General features: G+C 39.4%; 1 protein-coding gene across 2 annotated transcripts in view; it reads left to right on the plus strand.

Annotated features, from left to right (window-relative positions):
- Window positions 1-15,158, plus strand: part of SELENOI (selenoprotein I) — a 43,330-nt gene extending 28,172 nt beyond the window's left edge. Inside the window, exons 2-10 of one of the 2 annotated variants that reach the window (XM_063441961.1) lie at window positions 6,856-6,924; window positions 7,008-7,116; window positions 7,743-7,817; window positions 8,687-8,949; window positions 9,425-9,533; window positions 9,629-9,677; window positions 10,349-10,529; window positions 11,345-11,527; window positions 12,390-12,455. In XM_063441961.1, coding sequence (XP_063298031.1) covers window positions 6,856-6,924; window positions 7,008-7,116; window positions 7,743-7,817; window positions 8,687-8,949; window positions 9,425-9,533; window positions 9,629-9,677; window positions 10,349-10,529; window positions 11,345-11,527; window positions 12,390-12,455 — 1,104 coding nt within the window. Of the gene's footprint in view, window positions 1-6,855; window positions 6,925-7,007; window positions 7,117-7,742; window positions 7,818-8,686; window positions 8,950-9,424; window positions 9,534-9,628; window positions 9,678-10,348; window positions 10,530-11,344; window positions 11,528-12,389 lie in introns of both variants that reach the window. The other variant, XM_063441960.1, reaches the window with a different exon arrangement.
- Window positions 15,159-15,447: the final 289 nt, after the last annotated feature.

Consider the following 15,447-nt stretch of genomic DNA (forward strand, 5'->3'; position numbering starts at 1 on the left):
ACGAGGTTTGGAACTTTAGAAAATACAAGTTGTAATAATCGTACGTCACGTGACCCGCACGGCACCATGGGTAATGTAGTGCGTCGGTCACGTGATCGGCTTATACAGAATGGGGAAATGCTGATGTCCATAACAGGAGGGGCGGATGATAAAGCATCATGTGACCCGCGGCCAATAGGAGAGGGGCACGTGGGTCACGTGATCGGCAAATCGGCGAAAGGGCGCTTGGGAAATGTAGTTTAGCGCGCCCTTTCGATATTAGATTAGGAAATACATATTAAATATGTATACAAGTGGGTAAATACTGGCTAGTTCTAAATAAAGGGATAATACTAGCTGATATAACATATAAAGTATAACATATAACATTATGTGCAAATTGGGAGAGTTAAAATGAGTATATAGACATCACTTAGATAAACTTAATAAAACCAAAAAGTAATAGAGATATTTTGAGACACATTATTAGTAATAGATGGATAAAAAATAGAATAATTAAGATGGGATAAAATAAAATAAAATAGAATAAAATAATATAATGAGACACTTATCAAAGAGTAACTAGTAGTGGAAGCTCTACATTGTAGGCTTTCATTAAGGTGCTTATACATATTTGGGCATATATATTCGTGGTAGACATATAAGCAATAATGCAGTCAGGCTGGGGGTATCCCAGACTATAATGCCGTAGGTGACAGCTATGAATTGGATAGTCCCAGACTGACTGCATAAAACCATACATAATAAAATGACATTAATTAGAAAACGACATTAATTAAAAAACAATCATATTATTATAAAAAATTAAATAGATCAAAGTCAGCGTTTAAGCCCTGGGGGGTTAGAGTTTGTAAATTGAACACCCACTCCATTTCTGATCTCCCTAAGATATTTTTTATGTTGCCCCCTCTCCAGGGCAATTTACATTTTTTGATACCTATACATTTTAAAAATTTGGGATCCCGATTATGTTTCATAAAGTGCTTAGACACGGAGTGATTAGGGTATCCATTTTTTATATTCCGGCAATGCTCCGCTAATCTGGTTTTTAGACATCTGGTGGTCATACCTACATATTGGAGGCCACATGGGCACTCCAATAGATAGATGACGTTGGTGGTATTACAACCGATAAAATCTTTAATAGTATAGTTTTTGTTGGTGACATTGGATTTAAAATTAGTAACTTTACAATGTGTGGAGGGAGCAGTGCTCTTACACACAATGCATCTCTTGCATTTGTAAAATCCTGTAGCTCCATCTAAAAAGGTGTGTGGTGGATTTTTTATTACCTTAGTATAGTTTTCAGTTAAAATGGATTTAAAATTTGGTGCACCTCTAAAAACAATTTTTGGTTGTGTTGGTAAAATTTCTTTCAGGAGATCATCCTGTCTTAAAAGATGCCAATGTTTTTTGATTGTTTTTTTGATAAAACCATGTTTGTTATTATAATTAAAAATTATAGGAAGGGTGGGGGCTTCTGTATTGTTTTTATCCTTATAGGTGAGGAGGCTTTCTCTAGGTTTTTCTTTTACTGATAATATAGTGTTGTCCAGTTTTGTTGGTGAGTAGTTTTTTTCTATAAATTGTTTTTTTAAAAACAATGATTGTTCGTTAAAATCATTAATGTGGGAGCAGTTTCGGCGTATTCTTAAAAACTGGCTTTTCGGTGCACTCTCCAGCCATGGTTTGTAGTGACAACTGGTGTGGTCAATTGCCGTGTTAGTGCATACTTTTTTAAAAAATGTTTTAGTGTGTATTTTGCCTTCTTGGATAAAAATGCTTAGGTCTAAAAAATTAATTATCTCTTTGCTGTGTTCACATGTTAAAACTATCCCTTTATCGTTGGAATTAAGGTGTGATATAAAAGAGTTAAGTGAGTCCTCCGTGCCCTTCCATATAAAAAATAAATCATCAATGTATCTAAAATAGGAGACTAGGTTTTGCTCCCAGGCATGTCGTCCCCAAATGGCGCTGGATTCCCAGTCAGCCATAAAGAGGTTGGCATAACTAGGAGCAAACCTAGTCCCCATAGCCGTTCCCCTTTTCTGAAGATAAAAAGAATCATAAAACCAAAAGTAATTATTAGTTAAAATGATGTCTATACCTTCTATAATAAAATTAATCTGAGAGTCTGGAATTCTTTTTTCGTTAGTTAGTATTGTTTTGACAGCATTGCACCCAAGTTGGTGGGGGATAATAGTATACAAGGAGGTGACATCACAAGTAACGAGTGTAAAATCTGGTTCCCAACAAAAACCATTTAAAAATCTCAGTAGTGACATTGAGTCCTTCAAATAAGATCTCATGAGTTTTACCGCTGGTTGTAATAGGGTATCTATATATTGGGATAAGTTGCATAACGGGGAGTTGATCCCAGACACAATGGGTCTGCCGGGGGGGTGTTGAGCGTCTTTGTGTATTTTTGGTAAAAAATATATTACTGGGATTTTAGGATTTTTCACAAACAGGTAATCAAATTCTTTTTTATTCAGAATATTTTCATCTAATCCTTTTTAGGATAAGGCAGAACTGTCACTGTCCAAAGATTTTTAGATATATACATATATATATATTTTTTAAAATATTTTTTTTAATTTTAAAATAAAATGAAATTTAGAAATTAACTACTCTTGTCCTGTAACTGTGCTCCTCCATTTTAGCTCCCTGTCAATCATTGTTATATGGTCTGCAGAGAAAAGAGAAATTAAACATGGGAGATTTCTAAATGGGTTCCGAAGAGTGTTTTAAAAAGTGTCTGCTTTTCTGTACCTAAATTCCACCATTTGTCAAAAATCGCAAATCCAAAAAAGTCTACCAAATACAGAGTGGCAGAAAAAAAGAAAAATGAACAACACTTTTCTGGACAAAAAAAAAGTGATGTAATGGCTGTTAAAGGAACACTATAGGGTCAGGAGCACACACCGACCCTATAGTGTTAAAAGCACCATCTAGCCCCCTCACCCCCCAAATATAGCATAATATTTCCTTTTTTTGCAGTCTGCTGCTCCTGGTTCTGCCCCCGACCTGCCTGCTTGGCTGACATCAGATGTGTACCCCGGACAGACAAAATCATGTTGTTTTTTTCTTCATTGGAGTTGTATCTAAAACAGCTTGCAAAATCTGCAGCCTTTACAATCCCTCCCCTTCTAACCCACCCAGTCTTTTTGTTGTCTGGCCAATCAATGACATCCCAATGCAGCTCAATGAGAATTTTGGAAGGCATGTGCTCTGGGTGGGGTTAGAAGGGGCAGCGGGCTTGCAGTGTGAGCAGACGAGATCTGCAGGCTCTGCAAACTGTTTTTATACATACCCCAATTAAAAATACATAAATAATTGCATGCTTTCATGGGGTATATCTACTAAACAGTGTCTTTTATTTTCTGTACTGTGCCTTTAAACAGATTGAGTTATTAAAGCAGGTTCCTGTGTTTGAGTTGCTGCTGCATGGGGTCCATTAGTGGAAGTGTTTGCCAGGTCCCATATACGAGGAATGTGAGTAGATGGGTCACTAGCATCCATTCAATTTTAATAAACTTACATAGAAAGGAGACCTGATCTGGCAGCTCGCGCTGTACAATCCCATTACGGTTTAAACCAAGGCCTGTCTGTTACCCGCTGTTTCTTCATTTCCCCCAATTTATTTTTGGTTTTAAAGGCCACATAGAGCATTTATCTGCTTATTCCATTTACTTTTTTTGCAGTTTTGGTTCTTATAAAGAGCAGACAGCTATTGCAGCTAAGGAAATGTATCTCAATGTTCATTTCTGTTGCCTTGGTTATATGAATATATCATATTATCATCTTCTGCTCTTTTTGGCATTAATCATGGTGTGTGTTCTGGCACAATGCAGTGATGGAACACGTAATGTACTAAAAGGAAGGCTAATTAGGAAATCGCTGTGCTGGTTCGTGAACTATTCGCTGGATTTGATTGGCTCATTCAAAGTTAATGTTCTCTACAGTTTCTGATTGGACAATTTAATGCCATGTCCCATCAAGCTCACGGTTTCGGGGACATGCCTGGGATATCACTGTTTGTTAATGGAAAACATATTTGTAATTTTGGAGTATTCCTTAACTCTCAAAACATGATACCATTGTGGTGGTTATGGTGCCCAGAGTGCCGTGACAATATCCACGTTAAATTTGTCAAACGGTTTGACAACTTAACTGGGTTCTGCAGTAGAATCTAGAAGCAGGGCATGTGTTCACGGGGGCTCGGCAAGAATCAGGAAGCCATCAATCTGCTAAAATGGTTTAAATACCTACCATGCGATGGCTCCAAGACACTCCTGATGGTGGGCTGTAGTGGTTATTTTCTTTTAAAATAACAAACCAGAACTATCCCTACTGTTCAGGGATTACCAATCTGTGCAGAGAGGTTCCCAGCATTGTTATACCATGGATCTCACAAACCATTTGTTAGATGACAATACAGACCTTTCCACGTAGGGCTATATACTAAGCAGTCAGCCGAGACTCTCTCATATCATCTTTCTATAAGGCTGAAAAACTTCATGGGAAAGGAAGCTGGTCATCCACAAATTGTGCGTTCAACTACAGTAAAAAGAATACTTTATGCACCAATTTAGCTTGAAGGATTACTACACCCACCTGTGGTTTGAAGTGTTCATGGTGGTAGGGGTATGTATGTGCAGTGCATGTACTGAACCTGCGAAGATATTTCACATTTTGTTCTATGCGCTAGTAGCACCTGACCTTGGAACTCTATTCTGACAGCCAATGTCACGGCCACATTTGTTTTGTGTTTTTCATTTAAAGAAAAAAATATTTTCATCCTCAAAAGCCACTGTGGCAAGCTTGCTGGGTTTGTACTCTCTTGGACTGATGGGAAAGTGGACGTTTTTGTATAATAAAAAATAAAATAAAAAAAACAATTCCAAATTTTCATTAGTCCGGTACACAGTATTACTAAATAGCCAGATATCCACATCACATATTTGTGCACAAGGAAAATAGCATCTACTTAAATCCCATGGATTCCGCAATAACTGAACATCGATTGCGGACCACCCCTCGTATACTGTCCTGTCTGGTACCTGCTGTGGGGACATGCACTAATAATGAACTTTCTGGTAATTAATTAATCAGAGGTGAACATTTGCAATAGCTGCGGACTGGCTATTGTGTAAGATGGTCTGGGGTTAATATTCCCCCGAGAGCTGGCCGTGTGTGACACCTGGAGTTTGACCCTTTGTTTGCAAAGCTCCTGCCACGTCACTGATTCACACTCTGCCACTGGATCTCACTGCGTATGAGGAATGCCTGAGAAATAATTACAAAGACTCAGCCAGACATATCTGGAAATATTAAATATAAGAAATATTGTTCAATTAATAGATCACCAGCCAAACCTGTATTCACCATTAATGGTGTATTGTGGGGGTGCCAACTGTTAGTGTTCTCCTGGATGAGTGCCACTGGATACAAGACACAACATCTCCAGTTCTCCTGTAATCCCAGATCCTCCTCCCTTACTGCTGAAATCTGTCACAACCTTTCCGTTTTTTTAAAATGTATTTATTTTAAGCCAATGTGACTGTCAGACTAATATTAAATTGCATGTTCTAATCGAGGGTATCCTATGACTGCCCAAACATTGACTGATCTCCTCTTCCTGCTTGAGTAAGCTCCCCAATGGAAGGGGGTAGTAGTTTATTGATCGTGGTTAAGACATTTGATATTGGATGACAGCGAATGGGATACATTTAAAGTCTTAATGTGATGTATGCAACCTTTTACCTATACTGGAACACGGTCATAAAATATGTCTTCTTAATTAGAATCTGAAGATATGCATCTGTATGGTGCTTTATGATGGGTGGTATTTATTTACTGTCTAGAAATGGTCTCCTGCTAAAGGGTTCTGGTTATGTAGCTGGTTTGAAGACTACCAGCAGTGTGCCTTTCTAGATCACCCTACCCTCCAGTTCCACTTGCAATAATGGAGTTTCTGGTAATTGGTTTGATGGTTCCCTTCTTATGGGTGACCAGAATCTTCTAAGAACAGACAGATGGTGCATAATGGGGGAGTTTTCAATTCATCCCTGGTTTACCAGGGCCGTGGTCACACTGCAAGCCATGAGCTTTGAATTCTTCTCTTTTATATTCTCAACAAGCTGCTCATATTAAAAATTCTTCACTCAAAATAAGAAGACATTGTTGTCCTCCGTTGTGCTGGTTAGGGTTCACCGTTAATGCCCTCTTTAATTGCTCTACCAGTTGTGCATTAAAGCAGCTCTTTCACCAAAAGTGATTTGATCTCATTTGCTTCTATATAGCTCTCTGTCTGAATCTCTTTAATCTACTGTTTGTGAAATGCTTTAGGGACTACTTTTTCTTATGTATATGCGTCAACTTGACTAAATTTGACAATCGGCAGCGCTTAAAGCAAGGTTCAGTTACAGTTACCAATCAAATTTGTTCAAAATCCATTAATAAAATGGATCTCACAAAAGGGTGAACAGCAGACATGGCAGAGGACGAAAAATGGCTGCACCCGTGTATTTATATTTGGCACAAAGAAGAAAAGATAGCACGTCTAAATAAACTAGTAAGTAGCCAGGAGGGGGAGTATAATCCTTACCATAAAATGGGCAAAGCAAAATAATTTAACTGAAAGAAATACATGAGCAGGCAGCTTGTTATACGGTGTATATATACAGGATGAGAAATAGGGACATTGTCTGCTTTAGCGGTGATATCTTTTTTCCGATTTACGAAGGACAGCGAGCTGCAAGGCCTGTTATAACAGCAGTTATGTAGTTGCTCTTTGGTTTTTAATGGTAAAAATGAACTTGAATTGTAATGTTTTTACTAATTTCCTTGCAGTACAGCGCAGTGGACACAAATCCTCTCTCCCTCTATGTGATGCACCCATTTTGGAATTCTATAGTCAGAGTGAGTATTACTTGGCTCTGTAGTGTGTGAGTCTAAACCACGGTATCGTCCAAAAACTGACCTGTCTCTTTATCTCCCAACAGTTTTTCCCAACATGGCTGGCTCCAAACCTCATCACCTTCAGTGGGTTTTTGCTTCTGGTTTTCAATTTTTTCATGATGGCATTTTTTGACCCAGATTTTTATGCCTCAGGTAAGTTTGTGTTTTGACCTTTACTTTGACCTTTAAGCCACCAGTTGCCCACTGTTTGTGCAGTTCGCTTAAAGGGTTAAAATAGCACATTCATCACACTTGATTTTTATTGGTTTATTTCGTTGTCGAGGTTTTGTCTCTTTCATTGAATCCTTGTGGTAACGCTGTCCAGCCTTTTATTTTCTGAAGTGCAATCTCCTTTGTCCTTCGCTTTAAAGGGGATCTGTCACCAGCTGAGCCTCTGCAAAACATGTGCAGTGGTCGCTATGGCTGGAGAGCAGAAGGACTGCCTGTGGTTGGTCTCTCCTGCTCTCCGTTATCAATCCGTTCCTCAGCACAGACTCTATACCGGAGAATCCATTGACAGATTGCAGAAAAACATATTTTTAAACAGGTTTTTTCTCTTAATATATACATTTGTTGAGAAGATTGCTAGCATTATGTATACAAGAAATGTTTTTATTGTTTTTAACATGACCAGTAATAGCATAGAATGGTAAATAGTCATATAATTCAGGAATGTACATGATTCCAGTGCCCCGGCACATAGTGTGTCTGGGTTTATGTGATGCTGTCCGTCTCTCTGTGTAATTGACTTCACTTTTTTTCTTTGTTGTTTCACACAGCTCCAGGCCATGAACATGTCCCCAACTGGGTGTGGATTGTTGCTGGTCTGCTTAACTTCACAGCCTATACTCTAGGTGAGTCTGTGGGAGAGGATTCGGGGACTGGATGAATGACTCTTACAATGTGTAACAATACGCAGACTTCAGGAGACTCCATGGAAGCTGGGTGTGTGCTTGGCTGTGCCGATCGCTGCACACAGCTCTGTTTATATAAACTGATAGCCAGTGCATTCTCTGTTTGGTAGACTGTGACTGGAGGAGGAACTTTACCCCATAAACCACTTCTACCTTTAAAAATATATTTACGTGTGTTCCATTGTATTTTGAACAAAAAGAGAAACAATACTAATCAGGGTAGGACATTATGGAGCAAAACAAAATCCACTGAGTAAGCATACCTGTAACATAATCATACACCGGCTCATTGACGTTGCGTCAACACCAAGAAGAGAATTGGCGTCCGGTGCATGAGCTACCTTACTACTTAGTAGCTTTGTGTTGATTGTAGGTCCTGCTTTCTCCAGTAAACCTATCTGAATCTCACACTGCAAAAAAACAACAACAAAAAATTCCATAATTTAGGATAACATTTTAAACTATAATTGTCTACATCAAAAACTATCAGCAAAATTTAGATCACAAATGAGCCAGACTCGGCAGAACAGACTAGCAATGTATAGCACTATATGGCTGTGATCTTGGAAGAACACAAAAGCTATTTGATTTTGGGATTATCAAAACATTGTAGACATTTATGTGCTTTTTGTTGGCTTTTATGTGAAATCGGTCAGTCATTTTTTTTTCTTCTCCAGCAGTCACTTTGCATGAATTTAACAAAGTCAGAGAAAAGCGGACCGTTGCGCATGGCCCTGGGCAGTATATGTGTTTTAGATATTGTGTGCATGGTATGCTCCGCATGTAACGTATTGCCTTGTTCTTTGCAGATGGAGTAGATGGAAAGCAAGCGCGCAGGACTAACTCCAGCACACCGCTTGGGGAGCTCTTTGACCACGGCCTGGACAGCTGGGCCTGCATATACTTTGTGGTGACGGTGTACTCCATTTTTGGCCGTGGAGAAGCAGGAGTTAGTGTGCTCGTACTTTACCTTCTCCTTTGGGTGGTACTGTTCTCTTTCATCCTGTCCCATTGGGAGAAGTATAACACTGGAATACTGTTCTTACCCTGGGGATACGACTTGAGCCAAGTGGTGAGTATCCTCCTTTAGTTCCAATACTGAGGTTAAGACTGGGTCGGACTGTCGTAGTATAACGTGCTCAGATAAGCGATTCAGGATTGATATTTCTGCACAGGAAATCTTTGTGTGGAGATTCATTGGATGTGTCAAGTTTAGTTCCTGTTGGATTTCATGCTTTGGTTCTGCACACTTAGAATAGTCTCCAGTGACTCCTGTCAACCGAGCTTCTTATGATCGAAGACTGAGCAGTTTATTGAAACGTATAAATCTCATAACTGGTCTCACAGTTCCTTCAGTTTGAGCATTACAGAGTAAACGATAGGTTTGTTTAGTCCGTAACCATGGCGCCCCAGAGGTATTCCCGTGGGAAATGTTCACATTTTCTGGAGGGGGGCCCAAGGTTAGCGATTACTGCTATTAACAGTCTGGGCAGAGTGATGCAAGATCGGCGTATTAACGTGTAACCCGCTTGTTGATCTTCTTTCAGACCATTTCCTGTGTTTACCTGGTGACCGCTGTGGTGGGAGTTGAAGCCTGGTACAAACCAGCAGTCTTTAAACTCTTGTACAGAGATCTCTTCACTTCAATGATTGTTGGTAAGGCGGGCGGTAACTGCTTGTGGAAGCGCACAATGCATATCCTAGGATCTCTCCTCAGAAAGTCTCATAATGTCTGTTTTCTCATGTTACAGGCTGTGCTGTCACGGTAACCCTCCCGATGAGCCTCTACAACGTCTTCATGTAAGTTCTCTTCCATCCTCTAACATTCTTCTCACGGCCTCCCTCCAGAATTCCCTTTTGATTCCGATTTTGTTAGATAAGGTGCCTGTTTTGTCCCCTCTCACTTACTGATCGTGTGTAGAGCAAGAGACTCTGCATAGCAAAGGAGTTTTACAAACTGCAATTATCGACCATTCTGAACAGCATCTCGTATGGAACAAGGCTTCTTTTTGCCTCCTCCTTCCATTATTAAAAACTTTAGATCTTTTTTTATTTTGTTTTTTTTTTTAACTACTGAATATGGGCCATTGTTATGTTATTCTGTATTATAGTAGACACACATTGTAACTTACTTGTTTGATTTATGGCTGGAGTCCTCCAACAAGCAACTGTACTTTTAACTAGTCATTGTAGAGCCCTGTGCTTGCATCCCATAATGAATTGTTTCATGCCAACTTTAAGGATATGGGGTCCCTGCAGGGCATGAAGGAATGCTGTGTCCAAATAAATTTGGCACTCCAAGAGGCCCCTTAGGATCATGTGCATCTATTGGGTGGGGTTCAGGGTAGACTTGATACCCCTTAAAAAGCAATCCTGGCATATTGTAGCAATCTAAACATGGCTAAAAGTACTTACAACTGTAATGATGTGTAATCTTGTACATTGCTTGATCAGTCCTTTTCCATTTAAAGAGCATATCGCAACAACACTCTGAAGCACACGTCTTTCTACGAGTCCATGCTCCCGCTCATCTCCCCAGTGCTGCTCTTCATCCTGTGCACCGTGTGGGTCTTGCTGTCTCCATCAGACATCCTGGAAGCCCATCCCAGGCTCTTCTACTTCATGATGGGCACCACCTTCGCGAACATCACAGTAAGTACAGTCACCATTGTGGTGGGTGGACAATATTTCCACTTATCCACTGTAAAATATTTTAAGATGGTAATGCCATTTTGTCTTCTTTAAATCACTGTCACTAAACCAACCCCCACACCATCTCCCTATCTCCTGCCTAAGCCTAATAGATTTCCCCTGCTACGGTTCCTGTAAGAGACGTTGAGCATTTTCACAGTATCTGCTCCTCCAACAAGGACTATACCATGACTTCCTTATCTAGGAATGATGGTATAAGGGGTACTCCTAGTGTGTTGCAGTATTAGTAAGTGTGCACATTTATTACTTTGTATTAAAGATGATTTCCTCCTAATGCACGCCAGTTGCAAGCTATGATTAAACAAATGGAAACCCATGCACAGCAGAGCCATCTGCCATATTTCCTTACAGTTGATAATGTTAAAGGAAATTCATGTATTTAAAAGCATCATTCGCGAAATACAAGGCTTGCATTAACGTATATCGTGTGCTTTGCCCATGCCAGCACAGCCAAGCGTGAAATGATGATTAAAAAATAAATAAAACAATTGATAATTGAAGAACAAAAAAAAGACAACTCATTACTAATTTTTAGGTACCTGTCTTTGGCATAAATTCTATATAGGTTATTAATGCAGTTTCTGTCATGTTTGGCTGCTAAGTGATCATTGATCAATACCAATATTACAGTATGAGCTTCAAAGGATGTACCATAGTGTGATCTGTGCCTTTTACCATGTGAGCCAATTGCGGCCCGTGTTACGTGTGAGCTTGTGCCGGCTACATTTGTTCACTGATTGATGTTTGTGTTACAGTGCCAGCTGATTGTTTGTCAGATGAGCAACACTCGATGCCAGCCGCTCAGCTGGTTGCTTCTACCTCTTGCCCTGGTCGTAGCCGTTGTCCTCTCAGGATTTGCCCAAGAAACGGAAACTCTCCTACTGGCTCTGCTGACAGGACTGGTTACTGTGGCACATATCCATTATGGAGTAAGAGTGGTAAGTGATCTGTCATTATGTTTTCTACTCTAGAATTAAGGGATTTTGCAGGAGCCTCTGATCAGCAGACTAATACATAAATCATAAATCAGGAATTCTTAACCTGGGAGGGGTGATGCAAAGGTGTTAGTGGAGAGGCGTGACATTCCTCATTAACATTTTAGTAATTGTTTTTTTTTTTTTTTTAGAATTTAGTTAAGGTACAGTCGTGATATCTGGATTAAAAAAATATTTTCCAGATAATCAAAGATCGTATAATCGAGTTGTTGGGCAATATGAAGACTGAGTCCGTTTAGTTTAACCCTGCGCTGGAAATGACTCCCACAACACCTGTTTACAATAATAACAAGAACAGTATGAGACGTCACACAATATCTCGGCGACTGTTCTTGGTAGATTGCAATGCACAGTCCGAATGACTGCAACAATGGCATCAATTAGTCTGGTTATCTGTGAAATAGCCTACAAGATATGTATGAGAAAATACAGACACACTGGCTAATCAGTTTGGTTATGTTTTTTTTAAGAGGCCGTATAGTCACCAGAGCTTAATGTAGTGGTCCTGGTGTCTTTAGCCTGTCCCTGCAGGTTCAGCAGTGTTTACATTGCTGCCTAGTAACACCTCTGGTGGCAGTCACTCAGAAAGCTGTGGTGTATTACCAAACTACCGTATATACGAGAGTATAAGCAGAGTTTTTCAGCACATTTTTTGTGCTGAAAAACCCCAACTTGGCTTATACTCGAGTCATAGTCTGTATTATGGCAATTTGCATTGCCATAAGTGAGAAACATGTGAGAACATGTGGTGTGGCTTGGCTTTCAATTACTGACTATCTCATTTTGTTTTCATTCTTTTTTCCAGGTAAACCAGTTGAGTAAACATTTCAACATTTTGCCTTTCTCACTTAAAAAACCCAATATGGATTGACTAGAGGAGGAAGAGAAAGTCGGCTTGCAATCTGCAGAGGTTTTGTAAAACAGCTTCTGCCAGCTTCGTCCATCACCACAAACAAAAAGCATTCGCCCTCTGGGTACACTGGAACCACTTACATTATCCTCAGACCATTTGAAAAGGGCAACGAAAAAACAAAACAGATTTCCTTGTGATAACGGACAGACTGCTTGATTGTATATAGAAGACCAGTTGAATGTTCCTTGTACAAACGCCCCTCCGTCATTTTGGATTTACTATGCGTTTGTACGTGTGTGCTTCTCTGCACGTGATGTCTTACTGGGAACATAATGGGCACCTAGACCAGTGACCTTGCACGGATCAGCTGACATATGAAATCTATACCTGTATGTATATGGTACATATTGCTAAAGGAGTCCTCGTCTGTGTTGGTAAATCAAGTGCCATGACGTGACATTTGAGCACAAGTGAAGCTGAAAATGTCTTCAACCAAACTACATGTGTTGTGTGAAGCCCACGGATGTCTGTTACACTGCATGAAGGGGGTCAAGGTGTTTCACACAAGGCTGCGCTCTATCACTCAGCTCTTCGTTTCGCCATTTCTGTTTTTATCCGTAGCGTTAAAGCAAAACGTCTGTCTAAAGTACACCAGAGAAGATGTTTTATGTGATATTACCTTATCTAATGTCCTTCAAATCTATAACCAAGCCTTTCACACTGATCTTTCTTCTTACAGCTGATTTGTATTTAAATGTCCTCTGAGGCAGCCATTGTGAGTCCTTTGTGAGTTTTCAGTCTGTTGCTGCAGGCCTTCGGCTGTAAGTAAGCCGAACACTTCCCAGATTTCCAGATATCTCTAATGTGGCTGGTCACACCTGGAATTTTTGACGTGTGGTTGAAACCATTCGATCAATGCTTCCATTGCAACATTGGCAATTATAAAATAGAAATTTGAAATCTAAAATTATGGATATACACCTTAGATTATGTCTAAATAGCCATTATATGGGATGGTTTACTATGCTCCCATAACTTTGCACCCGAGGTTTGAGAATCCCACAGATCCAACATTTGTAGCACTCAATGATCAGGGGATTTTGTGTTACTTTATGGAGAAAAATAAAAATCTGTGTACCAGAGATGGACAAAATGTAGATCCCCTGTCGTTGCCAACTTTAAATATTCAAATGATATTCTGCTATTCTTAAGACTGGTGAAGCATCATGGGCAGTTTAACAGCTGGGTTCTACAGTTTGATCACTCTGGCTATACACGCCAGCTAAACTGAGATCGGTCTCCGTCTATGTTGGAATGCCGCCATTAATATAGTGATGTAGACCGTAATCATGTAGATCAAGAGTGACTTTATGTACAGAGTCAGTGGCATCCCACAACTGCTTGGAATGGTGCAATACTGCACACATCATTTGGGGTGGGATAGCAGTGCCCGCACCCGCCATGTCCAGTTTCACGAGAAAGTGATCTTCTGATAACTATATCCTTTGATGTACAGAATTGCCAACATACTGTGTAAATTCACTCTTTACCTAAAGGTGAACTTTAACCACCACACATGGACAGTTATGGTGTTCAAGTCCACATTTGAAGTGCAGAAAATATTTTGCACTTGTTCCCTGTTGTGTTGAATTATCTCCTTGCCTTTTCTAGGTGCGTATTTTAAAGTGTGATTAGACTGTATCTACATCACGCATTAGGTTATTAAAAGAAGAAGAAATATATGCCGTTCTGCCAAATTATTTATCCAAATTTAGATTGTCCCTCCAACACCATTCTCTTGGTGGCAGGCCTGGCCCCTATGTTCCTTACCTTTCTTCTCTGTAGATCCCCTGTCTGGTGCTGTGCTTCATTTTCTGTTGGTTTTTCCCAGTGGTGGTGGGAAGGTATAGCATGCCGATTTTCTTTGATGCCGTCTGCTTTTTGTTTTGTTTTATTTTCTGCTGCCGTGCTTGTATGAAGAGTGTATCTAAACCCATATTCATTTCTGGACAGGGTACACTTGGAGGCGCCAGGTACGGCCATTGGTATTAATGTGTAAATTAATAGTATTGATATGTATCTTAATGTGGGAAACACAAATTAATTTAGCAGATGTTTATTTGGGGGTAGATTCAAAGTCCGACCATGAGAAACTTTTGCCAAGTTCCAACTTTGTTTTTATCTTATTTAATGTACCATTTATTTATGTTTGGGTGTGGTCTCTTCATCTTATAGAAGTATACATTGTTTATCTATTGTGTGTATCTTGTTTAGGTAGGTATATGCTGTTGTTTTTTTGTATAAAATGAAACTGAAATATCCACTGGTAGGATTACAAAAAAATCTGTTAGAAGTTTAACACTATTATGTTTGAGCTTTGTTTTCGTATTTGAGTTCCATATATTGTGAGACCTGTAAACGGTGGTAAATGCGGCATATTTTCAATGACTGGAGTACTTATTGGAACCCCGCCCCCTGCGCATCTCATACTTGTTAATCATTATTAAACCTGTGATACGTTTGTGGCAGGTGCTCTCATACAAGGACAAACCATTTACTATTTAAATGTTCTTTTTAATTTTTTTGTAACTTATAAATCACTGTAAACCAAGACTTGTCAAATGTGAAATTCAAAAGTCAATTTGGAAAAGTGTTTTTGTTTTATTTTTTTATTTTATTTTTATTTTTAATAACCGAAAACAATGAAACAATTATATCGTGTGTGTGTGTGCCTGTTTTTTATTGGTCGATCATGTATAAAAGGTCCAAAGAGCAATGTTGGGAAGGTATGTGAAAAGTGGAGCAATCACTGGAAACAGTCCTTCTGGTTCCTTCGTGACTGCTCCATTTCTGCATTTTAACAACCAATCCAGATTTATTTATTTATAAAATATTTTACCATGAAGGCTACTTGAGATATATCTCATTTTCAAGTATGTTCCACTTCAGCGTAGTATACCTATGGTGTCAAACGTGTACACATTCCCATAGTAACAGTGGGTGGGAAGGG

Source organism: Pelobates fuscus, chromosome 2 (genome assembly GCF_036172605.1).
Source record: "Pelobates fuscus isolate aPelFus1 chromosome 2, aPelFus1.pri, whole genome shotgun sequence".
Taxonomy (NCBI): domain Eukaryota; kingdom Metazoa; phylum Chordata; class Amphibia; order Anura; family Pelobatidae; genus Pelobates; species Pelobates fuscus.